The 20259-nt window shown below is 40.9% G+C and overlaps 1 protein-coding gene across 9 annotated transcripts in view; it reads right to left on the bottom strand.

Annotated features, from left to right (window-relative positions):
* LOC144595198 (lysosomal proton-coupled steroid conjugate and bile acid symporter SLC46A3) overlaps nucleotides 1-19002 on the bottom strand; it is a 28230-nt gene extending 9228 nt beyond the window's left edge. The window contains exons 1-5 of one of the 9 annotated variants that reach the window (XM_078402380.1): nucleotides 18771-19002; nucleotides 11946-12037; nucleotides 9706-9747; nucleotides 5856-6062; nucleotides 1838-2705 (exon numbers count right to left, since the gene is read on the bottom strand). In XM_078402380.1, the coding sequence (XP_078258506.1) occupies nucleotides 1838-2705; nucleotides 5856-6041 (1054 nt within the window). In that variant the 5' untranslated portion in view covers nucleotides 6042-6062; nucleotides 9706-9747; nucleotides 11946-12037; nucleotides 18771-19002. Of the gene's footprint in view, nucleotides 1-1837; nucleotides 2706-5855; nucleotides 6063-9705; nucleotides 9748-11945; nucleotides 12038-18676 lie in introns of all 9 variants that reach the window. The other 8 variants (XM_078402378.1, XM_078402379.1, XM_078402376.1 and 5 more) reach the window with 8 other exon arrangements.
* Between the last annotated feature and the right edge of the window lie 1257 nt (nucleotides 19003-20259).

The raw sequence follows: 20259 nt of genomic DNA, 5'->3' as shown, positions 1-20259 counted from the left end.
CTCTGTAAATATGCGAGTATAACTAAAAAAGGCAGTTTTTATAAATTAAATTTTATGTTCAATTAAATACTATGAGACTTGTACGTAATGTTGCCGAGGGCATGAGTGGTCTTCAACCTGAAACAATTACTATTTTTCTCTCCACAGATGCTGCCTGACTTGCTGAGAGTTTCCAGTTTGTTCTGTTTTTATTTCAGATTCCAGCATTACAGGTTTATTTTTTAAAAGTCTGAATGCCACAGACATCATTGGAAGAAAAACATTCAAAGGATATTAGTCACGCAAAGATTCACCAGAAGAATGTGTGAAGATGTTTGCCAAGAATGAGCACAAATAATTGTTTAGAAAGACTAGAAAATTGGAGTTACCTACACTCATTATGCAGTGCATTAGGGCAGATCTACTGAAAATTTTCAAAACTCTGCATATTTGTCAGAAGATAAATTGTTAACTTATTCCACAGATTACAATGGTAAGAAATGCCCTATATGCACAGTTTCACCAGATGATTCAAAACAATAGGTTCATTGTTTCGAAAAGGAAGAGTTAGAAAATAGACGTAGGGAAATATTCAGAAACCACCCAGTCCTTGGTTCATTTTTAGCCAACTGAAAAGTCACGTGTCAGTTACCTTGCGGCTTCCTGGTGATTTATGATAATTTTTTGTTTGGTTTATTATTGTCACGTGTGCCCAGATACAATGAAAAGCTTTTGTTTGTGTGCTATCAGTCAAATAATCATAATTATACTTTATTAGCCAAGTATGTTTTGCAACATATGAGGAATTTCATTTGCCATATAGACATACCAATAAAAAGCACCAGAACACACAGAATACATTTTAACATGAACATCCACCACAGTGACTCCTCCACATTCCACACTGTGATGGAAGGCAAAAAGAAAGTTCAATCTCTTCCCTTCTTTGTCTTCCAGCGGTCAGGGGCCTCTAACCTTCTGTTGATGGGACGATCTTGACTTCCGTATTTGGCGGTCGGGCCTTCCTCATCGGGGCGTTCAAGCTCCTGCATCGGGGGGGAATCTCAGCTCAGCCGGGCGATCTACCCCAGGTTGTGGCTAGTAGAACCTCGTGCAGCTTTGGAGCTTCCCGACAAAGGTCTCAACCCGAGACTGCGAGCTTCTTGATGTTAATGTCCGCAGGCTACGGTTGGTGCGTCGATCCCAGGCAAAGAATCGGCTCCGATGGTAAGTCCACACCCCTCAGTGGGACTCAAAGTCAGTCCCGAGCAAGGTCTCCAGCTCCATGACGTTAGGCCGCAGAGCGACCAGAGATACGATCCGGAAAACAATCGCATCTCCGGCAAGGTGAGAGATTTAAAAAAAGTTTGCCACGCCCCCACCCCCACATAAAACAAACCAGAGAACATTAACACATACTTTTTTAACACACTAGAAATAACAAAAAATAGACGAAAAAGACAGACTGTAGGCGAGGCTGCCATTGTGGCGCCAACTGGTGGAATCAGATACTATACATGAATATAATCAAGTACAACAGGTAGAGGAAAGAGAAAAATGCCAGAGTGCAAAGTTTCTGTGTTCTACTTAAAATGTAAAATTTTCATCAGTTCCAAAACCTCTGTTTCTATTATGCACAGTAGTATTTACACATTTAATTTACAATTTGTAACTTTTGATGTCGTAGTGGCAGTTATACCAGCAAAGGCTATTTCACAACTTTAATCTTCAAAACAATAAGGACACTAAGTTCCTCCTCTGGGACCAGCCCGCAAAGATTTTTATGTTTAACTCTTATGCAAATTCTTCTTGGTCATTATCACATTTAATTCTATGAATAATAAAAAGTGTAACATACCTGAAAACATGAGCAGAGTAGTTGTGGCAAAGATAGCCATGATCATTCCTCCAGCAAAGGAAAGTATTCCAATAAAAACTATAAAAATATCTCCAAGATAGTGGGAAAACACTGTCACTCCACAAAAACTCAGCAAAAATATGCTTAAGTCAGTTGCAGAGCCCGCTCCAATAAGGATTTCATTCCAGCAAAGAGGTGCATTTAATTCATACAGAGTAAAAAGTCCTAAAGAACCAAATTCAGCAAGAGCAAATGTTGACACAGCAAGAAGCAACAAACCAATCTGGACACGTTTTTCAAAGTCAGAACTTGTAAAAATAATTAAGATACTGGATAGTATTTCTTTGACTTTGTCAGAGACCGATGTTTGGTCTTGCTCACTTCTTGACACCTGGGCACTCTCTTCAAATAAGAAGATGATATAAGCAATATTGACCAGATTAATGAAGAAGATGGTTAAGAAGGGCCAACTGAAGCCGGTTGCCTTTAAGAAGTATCCAGAGGAAAGTGCGCCGATGCCACCCGTTACTCCTACGATCATGTCAAGCAGTGCCATGCGCATATTCTTCTGCTCGCTGGTCGAAACATCAGCCACATAAGCAAAAGCTCCGCCAAATAGAGCCGGGAAGCCACCCAAACACGCTGCGAGAATCGTTGGTATGAAAAGCACGTTAATAGACCAAGAAAAATAGGCCACTCCTAAATTGGCCAAGCTGTTAATCGCAGCGCCGATAGAAGGAAGGAGGACAAATAGTTTGCGTCCGTAGCGATCGCTGAATCCACCCAATATCAAAGTGACAATTAGGCCAGGAATAAACTGTACCAAATTCATATACATAAAATAGCGAGAAGATTTTTCCTGGACCTCCTGGAAAAAAGCAAACAAATTTTTTTTTAAATGCAAACATTTCCAAAATAAAACACGAGAAGTATTTCAACCGAATGGAGAAACTGTCTCCATTCAGTATGTCTGTCACTCATTGCTGCTTTTAAAAATACCATGACTGAGAAACTCACTATTGATCAGTTTCAAGCAATAATCTGTGACATTGGTCAGGCCACATTTGAAGTACTGTGTTCAGTTTTGGACACCCTGCTACAGGAAGGATGACATTAAGCTGGAAAGAGTGCAGGGATAATTTAAGAGGATGTTGCCAGGACTTGAGGGCCTGAGCAGAGATTGGGCATGCTAGGACTTTATTTCTTGGAGCGTAGAAGGCTGAGTGGTGATCGGATAGAGGTCTTTAAAAATCATGAGGGGAATAGAAAGGGAGAATGCACAGAGTGCTTTACCCAGAGTAGGGAAATCAAAAATCAAAGGAAATAGATTTAAGGTGAGAAATGTAATAGGAACTTGATGGGCAACATTTTCATTCAGTGGGTGGTAGATGTAGGGAATGAGGTGCCAGAGGAGGTAGTCGAGGCAAATATTATCACAACATTTAAAAGACATTTGGAAGGTACATGGATAGGAAAGGTTTGGATTGATATGGGCCAAACACGGCAATTGGGACAAGCTGAGATGTGGCAGCCTGGACCGTATGGACAAGTTGGACCGAGCGGCCTGTTTCCATGCCATATGACTGTGACTCTGCTATCATATTTTGTTAAAAATGAAAATACAGCACTAAAAAGGAATCAATTTTTCTACTAATGCAGAGATCTGTCTCAATTTCTAATCTCTGTCATATTTGATCTTACGAAAACGTGCCTCAGAATGCTATTTCATTCGTTATACTAAAAATTGTTAATGTATGCACTGTTTGCTTCAGTTTAATTTTACTTACTAAAGAATAAAATTAAATTTGTGACTTGAAGCGTATGGTTTGTCCTGTAGAGATTTAGAATTTGCACTGACAATGCATATATTTGATGAGTATAGAATGGGCTATAGGCCAGTTACTCTGCACTGTGTCTGCCTATCACCCAGTGGCTTTCTAGCGTGGAGACAAAGTACAATATTACAAAAGATAGGCACAAAATGCTGGAGTTACTTAGCGTGCCAGTCATCATCTCTGGAGAAAATGGCTAGAAATGGGATCTTTCTTCAGACTGATTGTAGGGTAGGGGGGAGGAGGAGCAGGGAATGGAAGCAATTGTGTAATATTACATGCTAGTTACAGGCCAGTTAACATTCAGGCTTATGCTGACAACAGCAGAGTAAAATTTGCACCACACAAATCTTCAATAATTACCAGGTCCCACATAAGATTGAAGGAACTGCAGAAGCTGGTGAACAAAAAAAAGACACAACGTGCTGAAGTAACTCAGTGGGTCAGGCAGCATCTAGATGACGTTTCGGATTGGGACTTTTCTTCAGACCTCACCAATTGACTCTGGATATTCATGCCAATACCATCACCAATCATCACATCGTCAACATCCTAGTATTTCTATTGGCACGACCTTTAAGGAAAATAATCACAAATGCCACGGCTACCCCGGCTGCTCAGAGAAGAGCTATTTGATAGTTTGTGGCTCATCACCATCTCTCTCTCGTGGTTACACTGACTGGAAAGGTACAGATCATAGCACTCTCCATTTGCCTCAGTGGGTTCAGTTGACACCGAGCAGTTTCATATCACAAAGAATACAGAACACCACTAGATTAGTTCGAATACCATTCAAATACCTCAACCTCCAATGCCATTATGTTTCCAGTCAACTCGTCGAATGCTGAAAGTCTCATCCTTATGCTTGCTACCTCCAAATTTAAGCATTCCAACACTATCCTGGGTCAAGTTGTACCTCACATGCTCCATAAACATGATTATTCAAAACGCTGCTGCTCATGTTTCAACTTGGACCAAATCTTATTCATTTGCCATGCCCTTAATTGCTAACCTACATTGACCTCTTATCCAGAAAAGCCTTGTTTAAATTTTGCATTTTGTTTTCCCAATCCCTTTTCTGACTTTGTCTTTTCTTATCTTTGTTAAGTATTCCAATTCCACAACATTCAAAATCTCTGTATTCCTCCAGATATAACTGTTTGAGCACTAGCAATCATGCATTTCTCACAATGGCTCTTATTCCCCTTTAAGATGTTACGTAAAGACTGTCCCCCAACCCAAAAAATGTGGTTCACATACTTCTTTCAGTTTGATGTATTATATTCACTTCTCCTAAAGTAGTCTCAACACTCTATGAGTGTAATCCCTGTGCGAACAGATGCCTGTCATTTTAACTGTCAATGCCACCCTCTCCAACCCTATCTTGGTTCATTGAAGGGCTTCTTGTCTTTGACCTTTTCTTTTGCACTGCCTCCCCTTATCCCATTTGACTGGACCTCCAATTACCCAAAGCCTATTACAATTTCAGACAAAAGAACTGCAGATGCTGGCTTACAAAAAAAAAGACAAAATGCTGGAGGAACTCAGCAGATCAGACAGCCTCTCTAATGGACAAGGTTAGGTAATGTTTCTGTTCGGGATCAATCTGAAGAAGGGTCCTGACCTGAAATGTCACCTATGTTCTACACGGATGCTGCCTGACTTGCTGAGTTACTTCAGCACTTTGTATATTTTTTCAATTAAATTTGTACATTCACAGACTTGCAGTATTTTCTCTATTTACTTCCCCCCCACCCCCCATTTTTTTTTCTCCAGAATTCCTGCAGTACTTAGAATGTCTAATATTTACTTTTGGGTCTTAGGTGTCATATTTTGAGTGAATATTTCCCAAGTACCTTGATACATTTATCATGTTAAAGATATTTTATAAATAATTTATTTTGTTATACCTTAGGTGCATTTGTATTTATTGCAAGAGTAAAATTTGTCTTGACCTTGTAAATGACCTATTTTGTAATCTAAAATAGCTCACTTCACCCAAACCAAATACAAGTGCAAGAAACTGTTCAATAGAAGGTAATCACAGGCAGATGCAACGTATGCAATAATATTTAATAGTATTTAAATAGTTAAATAAATAGTTTATAAATAATAATTATTATAGCAAGAGATTTACAATTCCACTTCAATTGTAACTTCATCAAGCAACATTTGTGCAAACTGACCTGTCGTTTCGTATGGCTACTGTGGTTTTTGTAGCAGTTTGATCTATTTTGATTGTCAGTGTAACTGCTGTTAGTTTCATTCTCCCATATCTTACGATAAATATACTGTTGAATTAAGATGGAACCTGCCACGTTAGCCAAGATGTAAAGAGCGACAATAGGCTCTACAGAAAACAACCGTTTCATTGCTCTCAGGGAAACAAGATCCTACATACAAGACAAAGCACAAAGAAAATGATTGTGAACAAAAATCTGGACAAGGAAACGTAGACCACAAGAAATCTCCATGGCGATGCAAAGCTAACTGATTATATAAGGCTGATTATAAACATATACAAACTGCACAATAAAATAATTGTGTTTTTTGCAAGATAATCCTACAGATAGCATTATATTTTGTCACTTAATGAATGACAATGATTAGACAATATGCTTCATAAGAAAATGGAAGTGGTTGATTTTGAGAAGTAATAAACTATGATATAGTTTAACAGAATGCTTCATATTTGATGATTTTGAAATGACATGGGAATATTTTACGTTGGGGAAGCAGAGATGTCCTCAAGTAGCAAGCCTTTATAGGGAATTATTGAGAACTTAAGAGGTGGAAGAAAATGAGGAAATATAGTTTGGAGCAGTAAGAAATGTGGACTTGTGATAAGTAATAAGCAGAACATGTGGATTGAAGAAGTCAATTTAGGAAAATAAATGTTGGTGGAAGAGGGGGAGGAAAATCTTGGATTATACACACAGCCATATACAGTGTTGTCAATTTGCCCGAAAGCATTAATTGGGTGACAAATGATTTGTACATTCACACGCATAAGCATGTAATTAATTGGCTTGCTCAATTCAGTCAGCCACACCATCTAATTTTCTAGATTCCATTAACCGCGTTTGCATCACTCCAATTTACTGCCACTTTACTTTCCCCGACTGATGGTCTCCGCTAGTGAACAAAATAAAAACTAGGGCTATTTAGGCAACCTCACCCTAAATACTCATATTCACTCAGTAATCTAAGAAAATAACTGCAGATGCTGGTACAAATCGATTTATTCACAAAATGCTGGAGTAACTCAGCAGGTCAGGCAGCATCTCGGGAGAGAAGGAATGGGTGACGTTTCGGGTCGAGACCCTTCTTCAGACTGAGTAATCTATTCTTCTTCGGCTGACCACTGCTGGCATTCCCTTACACTATTTAAATGTCCTACTGACCATATGCTCAACCTTTGCTGCTTCCAACTATTCTTAACTTTCTGCAAACTGCTAACAAGTCCATTACATATCTTCAGAGGGTGGTGGATATATGGAACGAGCTGCCTGAGGACATAGTTGAGGTAGGTACAATAACAGCATTTAACAGATACTTGGACAGGTACGTGGATAGGAAAGGTTTAGAGGGATATGGGCCAAAGGCGGGCTAATGGGTCTAGCCTATATGGGGAATCTTGGTCGGCATGGGCGAGTTGATCCAAATGGCCGTTTCTGTGCTGTATGCCTCTATGACATCTCACATTCTCAGTTGGCCAAGTCGCTCTCACAAACTACATACCATCTTCTTCACTGTCCAATTATGCAACAGATTTCTGAAGAACTTACACCTCTGGTATCTCTATTTGTCTTGCATCAGATTTTTAACTAGGTTAAAATATCAATCCAGTTCTCTGGTGTATTTCTTACAGTTCTAATTGAAGTTCTTCCAGAATCCAATGACAACAAAACCCATTACCTTCCTGTATTTCAAACTTTACCAGAAAAAAAAATCACTTCCTTAAAACACAGGCTGGAGCTGGTAATAATCATGACCACAGTTGGAAGTCCCATTTCTTCTTACAGGCAAGATTATTTTTGGCTGACAACAATACTTCTGTTCTTGTTTTACAGAGAGATTTGTCTATTCACAATGTGAAACAAATTTAATAACCTCAGATGCTAGAACCTATCTTGATGCCATTCACCAACAGTGGATTAAAATTTTATTTCTAAATCCTAGCATTACCCAAGAAAGGTAATAGCTGAAAGATAGACACAAAATGTTGGAATAACTCAATGGGTCAGTGCTTCACCTGGTGAATTACTCCAGCATTTTGAGTCTATATTTGGTATAAACCAGCAGTTGCAGTTCCTTTTTATCACAAGTTTGAGCTAAGTAAAATTATAACATAGAAATATAAGGATTAGGACATTTGGGGCATTGCACCTGCTCCACAATTCAAAAAGATCAAAATTGATCTTTTACCTCTCTGCCACTTCCTGCACAGACCCCATGATTCCGCCCGATATCCTCTGTGCCTTCGGTACAGAATTCCAAGATTCACCAATCTCCCATTGAAAATAACGTCTCCCCTATGGATAACACCCAACTTTGTGACTGTGATCCCTGGCTGCAGACACCAGGATCATCGGAGAGAGGGGGGGGGGGGGGGGGAGGGGGGAGGTTGGAGAATGGGGAACTATTGTTCCTGCACTCCACTAGTCAAACCCTCAAACCCTCCTAACCCTGCTTTCCATCTTTTTTCTATTAACCGATCATCAAACCACACAAATATACATTAGGTTAAGTTGCCATCATATTCAGCACAGGCATTGTGGGTGGAAGTACCTGTTACTGTGCTGTACTGCTCTATGCATGTTCAAGTATAATTCCCCTGATAGGTAGGACCAATTATTTGTAGTGTCCTTTCACTCTTGGGATGTCTTAAAGTGATCGCCAGCCTATGGACTACAGTCTAATCAATATTGTAGTGCCCGGAAACACAATAGTCAATTTGCACACGGCAACGTCCTGCATACAAATATGAGATGAAAGACTAATAATGTTCTTTATTTAATGATGTTAGTTGAGAAATAAATATTTTGCCAGATTACTGGGCTTCTTTTAGTAATGATTCCCGAGATGCAAGGACACACTTTGGTAGAAAAAAGTCCTTTCCACATCCACTCTGTCTAGGTCTTTCACTATAGATACAGCGTATAAGATCATGGGAGGACTAGATAGGTCTTTTACCTTGAGCAGGGGAAACAAGAACCAAAAGACATAGGTTTAAGGCGGGGGGGGGGGGCGGGGGGGGGGGAGCTTTGGGGGGTGGGAGCTTTAATAGGAACCTGAGGGGCAACTATTTATTTTGCACAAAGTGTAGGTAGGTACATGGAATGAGCTGCTGGAGGAAGTAGTTGAAGCAGGTACGATCAATATGTTAAAAAAACATTTGGATAGGTACATGGATAGGATAGGTTTAGAGGAATATGGGCCAAACGGAAGCACGTGTGCCTTGTGCAGATGGGGCATGTTGTTCAGCGTGGGCAAGTTGGGCTGAAGGGCCTGTTTCCATGCTGTATGACTCGATGAATATTGTTGTTGCAAGCAGGGAAGACCTATGCAATTAAAATCAGATAATTCTGAGAAGTTTGATTACTATACCCTATATATATTTGAGACGACAAAAAACAGCCTGCTGATCTCTGTAATTTTCATGCGACCATTTTGGTTTTGAGTGAAATCTACGATTTAGGAAGAAGTTTGGGTCCAGAATATGCAAAAACTGGATATTCATTTGCACCACCGGGGAGAAGAATGAGGGAAGGAGATTGGACTTTATTGCCTTCCATCAAAGTGAGGAATATGGGGAGTCCGCTGTGGTGGATGTTTATGTTAACTTTTATATAGTTGTGTGTCTTGTTGCCTTTTTTTGGTATGTCTGCATGGTAATTCGCAGACCACTGTACCTTAATTTATACACGTGACAATAAAAAGACCTTTGAAACCTTTGATTTAAATGGTCTCCCATCAGCCCTGTAAACCAGAAAAAAGGATTTGTAATAATAAAAATCCTACCCGATCTCTCACCACAGATTAAAGGCTTTCTCTTTGTGGCCTGCTGTTGATTTCCTGTATTTTAAGCGTTTGTTAAAGTTGCCATTTTTACTTTGCTGACAGCTATTATTTTACACTAAAAGTCATACAAAATTTCAGTTTGAATTGGTGTTCTTTCACAGAGAAGAATTATAGATCCAGCAACAAAATTATCTGATTCAACTGGGTTTGCTCACCGTGGGTTTTTTTAAAATTACTAATCACTAATCACTAAATTACTAAATTACTAATCACTAAATTACTAATCACATGCATGATACCCTTTATTTATATAGCATATCAAAAGAATCAAAGAAATAAATGAAACTAAGAAATATAAATTATGATTAATTCTCACAGGTTGCAATGAAGGATTTCCCAAGCAGAAATGTTATGGGCCAGTTTGTCAAATCATTCCAAGCTATTGTGATAGTGTCATTGTTCCTTCTGCCTACTTTATTCACTGTCTTCCAACATTAGCATAATCTCAAGATCAAAAAACAACATAACTCTTCAGGAAGTATGAGAGGCTATATAAACTACATGGTACAATTTGAAAAGTATATAGAAACTGTACATACTTAAGTTTGGCAACAACACTTTCGATAAACATCAGCACAAGCACCTAAGGCCTGAGTGCTCAGTCCCGCACTCTAATCATTCTATACCCATGTTGATTGTCGACTTTCAGAGAAAGCCAAGGTCCATGAACTTGTACTTATCGATGGGTTGGTGGTGGAGAAGTTCATGGGGGTGCATTTCTCTGATAGTCGAGAGCATATTGACTGGTTGCATCTCAGTCTCATTCAGCAACTCAAATGCTCAACAAAGAAGTAGATTAGAAAAAGTGGTGGAAACAGATGCCTCAAAAAAGCAGACAGTATCATCAAAGACCCACACCACTCTGGAAACACTCTCATGTTACACTTACCATTGGGAAGAAGGTATACAAGTCTGAAAACCACCACTACTAGGTTCAAGAATAGCTTCTTCCCAACAACCATCAAGCTCTTGAACATCACACAAAACTAACTTCAACAATGGACAAAGGATTATTTTCTAAATGGGGAGAGAATCCAGAAATTGGAGGTGCAAAGAGACTTGGGAGTACTGGTGCAGGGGTTAGGAGTGATAGATCAGCCATGATTGAATGGCAGAGTAGACTTGATGGGCCGAATGGCCTAATTCTACTCCTATCACATGACTGTCTTTGGTTGCACCAAGGACTTTTTATTATTATTTTTGTTTTATTGGAAGCATTTGTGTGAAAAAAACATGACAATTTTGTAGCTTTATGATCAGCTTCAATTTTAACACTTTTCAAAAAGGGCATTTAATTAAAAAGAGAGAGAAAGAAGGAAAAGAGAAAGAAAAAAGAAAAAAGGGGAGATATACCCGACAACCCACCCATGTGCCCGCTCACCCAGCCCTACGAGTGATTTTGAATTGTGTTCAAATATTATATTGTTCGAGAAAATCAATAAAAGGTGACCATATTTTAAAAAATTGCTTCAGTTTGTCATTCGAGATAAACCTAATTCTCTCTAAATGTAATGTGCCCGTCATTTCTGTAATCCACATCTTCACTGGAGGAACTTCAACACTTTTCCGGAACTCAAGTATGAGTTTTTTTGCTAATATTAGTCCATAGCCGACAAAGCGTTGCTGAAAAACAGTCAATGTACTACATGCTTCTGATATTCCCAGTATTATCAGTTTTGAGTCTGGCTCTAATGGGATTTTTAGTATATTGGAGAAAACATTGAATATTTCTGTCCAAAAACTTTCTATTTCTGTACATAGTACGAAACAATGGATTAAAGTGGCTTCTTGGAATTGACACTTATTGCAAAGAGGAGAAGCACTGGGGAAATTTTTGTTCAGTTTGGTTTTTGAATAGTATAACCTATACAACACTTTGAACTGTATCAGGCAATGTCTGGCATTTAAGGAGCAAGTATGGATATGTTTTAAGCTTTCGTCCTATGAATCATTGGAAATTTGTTGACCCATCTCATCTTCCCATGCACGCCTGTAAACCTCAGATGATGGGGAGTTGATGTTTAGAAGAAATTGTAAATGTAGGATATCAACTTCTCTGTATCTGCATGTCTATTCAAACATTCATCAAGTTTGTCTGGACTTGCAGTGTTGTAGTTTTGCATATATGTTTTCACATAGTCCCTAACCTGAAGATATCTGAAAAAATTATTCGTATTCAAATCGTATTTCACCTGCAACTCTTGGAAGCAGGAAAAAGTTCCCTTCCAGTATAGGTCTCCCACAGTATTAATTCCTTTGTTCTGCCATTGGGTGAAGACACCGTCTAAAGTAGAGGGTTTAAAAGAGGGGTTATTTGCAATAGGAAGGAGGAGAGACATGTCTCTCAATTTAAGACTGAACTTCAATTGTTTCCAGATACGAATAGTACCATGAATTATAGGGTTATAATCGTACATTGACTTATTCAGGGTTATTGGAGTCAGGACAATCGAGCCGATGGAACAAGGCAAACAATCTTCTCTTTCCATTTTTAGCCAATTGGCCTGTTGGTATGAATCATCCAACCAGAAGATTATGGTTTTAATATTCGTTGCCCAGTAGTAAGAAAGAAAATTGGGTAAAGCTAGTCCTCCATTCTCTTTGGATTTGCACAAGTGCAGTTTATGTATTCGGTGACTTTTGTAGTCCCATATAAAGTTAGTAACAATGGAACCAATTTTTTTAAAGAAAGATTTGGGAAGATATATCGGTATTGTCTGAAATAAATATAAAAGCTGCGGGAGAAAAATCATCTTTAAGGCATTCAATTTGCCAAGGAGGGAAATAGGCAGTGTTTTCCAAAATTGAATACAAGTATGAAGTTTTGTAATTAATGGAAATTTGTTTTAAACAGGAGGGAATATTTCCTGGTAACGTAAACTCCGAGATATCTGAATTTATCAGTAACAATTCGAAAAGGGAACTGTTGGAGCCGGGTAACGTCTTGTTAGTTTATTGGCACAATTTTGCTTTTATTCCAATTAATTCTGTAGCCAGAGAAGATGCTGAATTGGTCTATAATAGATAGTAAATTTGGGATACTAGTTTGGGGGTTAGTGATGTATAATAGTACATCATCTGCATAGAGGGGAATTTTGTTCGTAGTATGTTTAGTATTGTATCCGTATATGCCTGGGTGGGACCTGATGCTCTCAGCGTGGTTCTATGGCTAATGCGAATAGCATCGAGGGGAGAGAGCACATCCTTGTCTAATACCCCTGAATAAGCAAAATTTAGATGAGAGGGTTTCATTGGTTAATATTCTGGTGTTTGGGTTTCCATATAAAAGCTTCAGCCATAAGATAAAGTTTTCGCCTAATTGGAATTTTCCTAGCGCTGTAAAAAGATAAGACCAATCAACTTGGTCAAAGGCTTTTTCCGCGTCCAATGCGATGATTGTGAGGTCTTTATTCGGTATTCTATGTGAGTAAATTATATTAAACAGACGTCTCAGATTAAAGAATGAGTGTTGTTTAGGTATGAACCTGGTTTGACCTGAGTATACAAGTTTGCCAATGACTAGGCTGAGTCTACGAGCCAGAGTCTTGGCTAGGATCTTCTGATCGGTATTTAAAAGGGCAATTGCTCTATACGATCCCGGCTCTTCTAGATTCTTATCTTTTTTCGGAATTAATGTAATAATTGATTCTGCTAGAGTGTGGGGGTAAAGTCTGCTCCTTGAACACTTGGATATACAGGCATTGTAGACGTGGCGAAATTATATCGTTAAATTTTTTGTAAAATTCATTATTGATCCCGTCTGGGCCAATGAAGCGGAAGTGGCGCCGCCTAACGGCTGCGGCTCGCTAGCAGTCTGTTCGTCTTTTTTCCTTTTTTTTGTTGTGTGTTGGTGTTGGGATGGTTTTTGTGTTTTTTTTGGTTGTGTATGTGTGGGGGGTGGTGGTGTGGGTGGGGGGGGGTGGTGTGGGTGGGGGGGTTGGGGAAACCTTTCTCTTCCATCGCCCGGCGCGGCTCGGCCGCGGGACCTAACATCGCCCGGTGTGGCTCGGCCGCTGGACTTAACAGTGCCCGGTGCGGCTCGGCCGCGGGACCTAACATCGCCCGGTGCGGCTCGGCCGCTGGACTTAACAGTGCCCGGTGCGGCTCGGCCGCGGGGCCTAACATCGCCCGGTGCGGCTCGGCCGCGGGACTTTTCATCGCTGGTGCGGCTTGGCCGCTGGACTTAACAGTGCCCGGTGCGGCTTGGCCGCGGGGCCTTCCATCGCCCAGTGCGGCTCGGCCGCGGGACCTAACATCGCCCGGCGCGGCTCGGCCGCGGGACTTTTCATCGCTGGTGCGGTTCGGCTGCTGGACTTAACAGTGCCCGGTGCGGCTTGGCCGCGGGGCCTTCCATCGCCCGGTGCGGCTCGGCCGCGGGACCTAACATCGCCCGGCGCGGCTCGGCCGCGGGACTTAGCTGCGCACGGCTCGGCCGCAGGGCCTTCCATCGCCCGGCCGCGAGACGTTTCAGCGCCCGGTGCGGCTCGGCCGCGGGGACTTCCATCCCCTTGCGGGGACTGTGCGGGTCGGTCGGGGACGAGCTGTCTGTCCGTGGGCGTGGGGAAGAGAGTGGAAGTTTTGTTGCCTCCATCACAGTGAGGGGGTGTTTGGAGTCACTGTGATGGACGTTTGTGTTGGGGTCATGTGTCTTGTGTTCTTTTTTTTGTGTGACTGCTATGTAATTTCGTTCGGTACCTTGGTACCGAATGACAAATAAAGCTCTGTTGACTGTTGACTGTTGAGTTTTTCTATTTTTCAATGATTTAATAGTCTCTGAAATGTCCTTTACTGTTATTTCTGAACCCAACTCGTTACGTTCGGTCTCACTGAGGGTTGGAAGATTGCACTTATCCAGAAAAGTCTGCATCATCACTGAGTCGACTGTTGTTTGAGATGAGTAAAGGGTTTGATAAAATTGTTGAAATCTTTCGTTGATATCTTTGGGAAAGTAGTTCTCCTTTTTCCAATCTAATTTTATGTATCGTACAGTCATTTTCTAATTTGCGAAGATGTCTTACTAAAAGTTTATGGGGTTTATCGCCGAATTCAAAGTATTTTTGATTGGTAAATTGAAATGCCCTACTGATTCTTGCTGAGAGTATCTGGTTTAATTTGTATTTAAGTGCAGCTATTTTGTTATGTTTTCCTATGGATGGGTCGGCAGCATTTTCTGAGTCCAACTGTTTTATTTGTTTTTCTAGTTCCTGTTGCTCTGCCTTTCTTCTCTTGTTCTGCGATGCTTGGTAAGAAATAATGCAGCCTTTAAGGTAGGCTTTAAAGGTTTCCCAAAGCAATGTTGGAGAAATGCCAGGGGTGTCATTTGTCTCAAAGAAGATTTCCATCTGTAACTTCAGGTATTCACAAAATTGAGCCTCTGCGAGTATTTGTGGATTAAATCTCCAACACGGCTGTCTTTTCGCCATTCCTTCCAGTTTCACAGAGAATGTAAGAGGACAATGATCTGAAATAATAATATTGTGATATTTTGGGTTGTTGGTATATGGCAGGAGTTTAGAATCGACCAGAAAATAATCTATTCTTGTATATACTTTATGGGCACTTGAGTAGAAAGAATACTCTCTTCCTGAGGGATTGGCAATCCTCCATACATCTTTGATATTTGTGTTGTTTATATACGTATTCAAAAGTTCACTGGACTTGGATGTAATTATTCTACGGAATGAAGATCTGTCTAAGTATTGGTTTAATACACAATTTAGATCACCCCCGATTATCAAATTGGACTGGAACATATCTGGGATTAAATTAAATACTTTAGTGAAAAATTGGGGGTTATCAAAATTTGGACCATATATGTTCACCAAAGTCAGTGAGGTTGAATACACTTCGCCGGTCACTATGATATACCTGCCCTCCTTATCAACAATTGTAGATTTATGTTTGAACGGGGTACCTTTGCGGATTAAGATTGCGGTACCCCTGGCTTTTGAGGGAAAGGTGGAGCTGCCCAATCCACCTGCACCTCAGCCTGTTGTGCGAGTCATTCTTGAGGTGAGTCTCCTGGAGGAATATTATGTCAGTGTTAAGGGATTTTAAGTGAGCTAGTATTTTACCCCTTTTTATTGGTTCATTCACACCCTTGACATTCCAACTACAAAAGGTAAGTCCTTTCCCCCCAGTTTTGCTTGCTACATCATCTTGCATAGTTAATGTGTGTATCTTCTGCTGAAATAAATGCTCCAACACAGTAATTCAAGTATTTTTTGGAATATAGGCTGAGTAAGAAACCCCCCACCCCATTTCCCCCACCCCCCGTGAATATCACCAAGAGAAATGTGCATTAGCGCAAGATACTAAGATATATATTGCAAAAATAAGGGCAGGAAAGAAATAGATAATTAGAAAACAAGAAAAAAGGAACAAAGTATAGAGATGCCGCTAACAAACACCTCACAACGGCAGTAAAGTTAAGGTAACCTTCCTTACAATTAACTTCTAATACTAGTATTGTACTTATTTGATAACCCTACACCTATAACATGTTAAAGAACTAAACAGAACCATCTTTTAAAGGCTCAACATTCCACTCTATTTAACATTCTATAAGATGGCATATTGTGTGGAAGAAGTCAAAGCTCATCCTATTTCCGTTTCAGCAGATAATTAAGAAATACACTTTGGATGTTGGAGTCTTTAAAGTATCTCCTCCAGTAGCAAAATTTGAGTCGTCAAGGTAACTGAATACATAGTTAACCGACATGGGTCTCGTAATAGTTATCTTTCAGTCAGTAGTATTTCTACCATATTACAAAGCAGCGAGCCATTAACAGCCAGTAGTTTATAGCCTCTATAGGCTAGTACTTATCCCTTGGCAACTCCGGCAATACTCTGGGCAAACAGTAATGCTTTGTTCGGGTTAGTGAAGAGGGATTCAGCACCGTCATGTGTGACACGGTGTTTGGCCGGGTATAATAATCCAAATCGAACTCCTGGTATGTCCCTCAGTATTCCTCTTGTCTTGGAAAAGAGTGCTCTTTATTTAACGACTTCAGGGGGATAGTCCCTGAAGATTCTTATCCGTTGACCTTGATATGATAAGTTCCTATCCTTGGCCACTTTACGAAGTATTTCCTCCAGGACATGACAGTAATGCACCGGCAGGATCAGGTGTCGTGGTGGCACGTTGTCGTCCGGCCGGGTTCTCAGTGTTCTGTGTGTTCGGTCGAGCACAGGCTTCTCATCTAAAGTGAGTGTATCTTTAAGTAGTTGTGCTGTAAAGTCACGGACATTTTGACTGTATTCTTTACCTTCTTTCACTCCAACTATTCTCAAGTTTTGATGCTCGGAATGCCCCTCCAGATCTAAGCATTTTTCTGATAGTTTTGATATCAAGCCGGAAATGCGCTCCCCTTCAACTTTCAACTAGACGTAGCATCAGAGCTAGCTGTAGCCGTTATTTCCAGCGCACGGATAGTCATACTGTGGGCGTGTAAAGTAGCCCGAGTAGTTTCCAGCTTACGTTTGATGTCGGTTTCTAGACGTAAAATTTCACCTCTCAGGTTCGCGATTACCTCTTCAATGCGAGAGTCTATTTTGGCACATATTTCTTGCTTCACTGCAGAGTTCTCGGCGAAGGATTTCAATGGCTTGTAAGACCGGTGTTTGGTTTGTTGTCTCTTCACAGGACAGTTTCTCAGGCGAGCTCGGGACTTCTGCGCGGCCTTCCTCTCCGTCTTTTTTCGGCCTTTGTTTCGGTGGCATTGTGGTCTGTTTATCGCTCCTCTTTGTAAAATTGCGTATCAGTAATGAGCTGTTTAACCAGTGGATACGTTCCTAAATGAACTGTTTTGTTCTTTTATTCTTTTATTGATATGATTTGTTCGGCAAGGTTCAGAGCTACTAAGACGTACAGCCTATCTCTCCATAACACCACTGGAAGTCCCCCCAAGGCCTTTTTTAATGCACAAATATATGGTTATTAATATGCTCATTTTTTAGTTATTATATATTTTCTATGAGTATTGTGCTTACAAGCCTGTTATATTACTGTTAGTAATAATTTCATTGTTGGTACACAGAACAATTAAACATGTCTCGACTCTTGAAAATGTTAAAAAGGCAGAGAAACCTATTAAACATTCCGAAATAACACACTAGCTGGATGTCAAAAATCATAGAGCAGTAGGGCGGCACGGTAGCGCAGCGGTAGAGTTGCTGCTTTACAGCGAATGCAGCGCCGAAGACTCAGGTTCGATCCTGACTACGGGTGCTGCACTGTAAGGAGTTTGTACGTTCTCCCCGTGACCTGCGTGGGTTTTCTCCGAGATCTTCGGTTTCCTCCCACACTCCAAAGACATACAGGTATGTAGGTTAATTGGCTGGGTAAATGTAAAAAAAAATAAAAAATTGTCCCTAGTGGGTGTAGGATAGTGTTAATGTACGGGGATCACTGGGCGGCACGGACTTGGTGGGCCGAAAAGGCCTGTTTCCGGCTGTATATATATGATATGATATGATATGATGATATGATTTACCACTGTCACCAGCTCCAAGGAATGATCAGAACTATTGTTCTACGACGACAAAATATAAGGCGGTATATTATCGAGATGATAACATCTTGAAAGATTGTAATTGATTATGGAGGAACAGCCTCTCAGAGCGGAAAATAAACAGAACACGTAGATGCGAATGCAACTGGCCAAAAACTAGAATGACACATGGCCAAAAAGTGCTTATGTAATAGGTTGTTGTGATCTGGAATTGAACCAGATACAACAATGACTCCAAAAAGGAAATGAGTTAAAATATAATGGGCTGAAGGGAAAGGGGAAGTACAGGATAAAGTAATTCCAGTGGATCGTTATCTGAAAATCAAATTATAACATTTTTGGTGTACACTAACCAGGAAACGCTTGAAATAATTTCAAACACTAAATCCCAATAAACAACAGTGGCCGACCTTACAACAAACGTTTCCCAAGCCAAGGCGATTGAAGTACATAATGTTGCATCACGAAAATCCGACAGATAACCTCCTCGTAACTAAAATGCACCTGCTTCTTGTCCGTTGAGTATCAGAACATGTACATTTACCCCCAGTCAGTTGCGCAGATCCTCAAAGGGCACCCTAGATGACTCCACGCCGAGGGTTCGCTGTCCTATGTGTAACACGGGTGTACGGCTGGTTTAGACGAAAGCGAAGGCTCAACACCCACTGTGCAACGCTGAGAGTTTGAGGATCCCCGAGACGCCTATCGTGTCGCCCCAGACCGCCATTGGAACGTTAACCTGGAACCCGCCCCGCGCCCACCGCGCGCCGAATTCGTTGGTCCGCTACCTTCGTTTAGCGGGCGGTTATTGGATGGTGCGCACGTGAATCAAGGCGAAGACAGGCTGGGCGGGGGGGGGCGGTTACGTCCTCCCGCCCCCGCTGAATGGCTGCGTGGTCGGGGGTTTGGCTTCGAAGATACGCCGTAGTAATGAGATAAGCATTTTTTTAAAGTCCGATTCGCTTGGTTAAACTTGTGGTGAGTGATACACCGGGCTGCCTTTTATTTACATCCAAATGTGGCACAGTTTGTGTTGCTGATCGTCTCATCTTGACCATGGTGACCACATTGCCCCTTCTCTTCATCCACCATTCTGGTTCCCAAATGTGGCCATGGCCACTAATCATAACTCCAATTAAATGTTTCACAGGAATGCTTATCAACTTTAGTTGTTTTTTCCCACAAGAGTTGTAATGCCTTGAAAGTCTAGTGAAGTGCAGTGAAAATCTGATTTGAATGGTGCCAAAACAACAATGTTGCTCTCAGTGTCAACGAGACCAAATACGCTTGTACTTCCTGAGAAGATTGAGGAAATTTGGTATGTTGATGAATAGTCTCTTGAATTTCCAAAGGTGCACAGCAGAGAATATAGTGATTGGTTGTATCACGGCCTGGTCTGGCAACTCAAACGCCAAGGAATTAAGTTTACAATAGACAATAGACAATAGGTGCAGGAATAGGCCATTCGGCCCTTCGAGCCAGCACCACCATTCCATGTGATCATGGCTGATCATTCTCAATCAGTACCCCGTTCCTGCCTTCTCCCCATACCCCCTGACTCTGCTATCCTTAACAGCTCTATCTAGCTCTCTCTTGAATGCATTCAGAGAATTGGCCTCCACTGCCTTCTGAGGCAGAGAATTCCACAGATTTACAACTCTCTGAAAAAGTTTTTCCTCATCTCTGTTCTAAATGGCCTACCCCTTATTCTTAAACTGTGGCCCCTGGATCTGGACTCCCTCAACATTGGGAACATGTTTCCTGCCTCTAATGTGTCCAACCCCTTAATAATCTTATATGTTTCAGTAAGATCCCCTCTCATCCTTCTAAATTCCAGTGTATACAAGCCTAGTCGCTCCAGTTTTTCAACATACGACAATCCCGCCATTCCGGGAATTAACCTAGTAAACCTACGCTGCACGCCCTCAATAGCAAGAATATCCTTCCTCAAATTTGGAGACCAAAACTGCACACAGTATTCCTGGTGTGGTCT

This window comes from Rhinoraja longicauda, chromosome 7 (genome assembly GCF_053455715.1).
Source record: "Rhinoraja longicauda isolate Sanriku21f chromosome 7, sRhiLon1.1, whole genome shotgun sequence".
NCBI lineage: Eukaryota > Metazoa > Chordata > Chondrichthyes > Rajiformes > Arhynchobatidae > Rhinoraja > Rhinoraja longicauda.
This window is presented reverse-complemented; position numbering and strand designations above follow the sequence as displayed.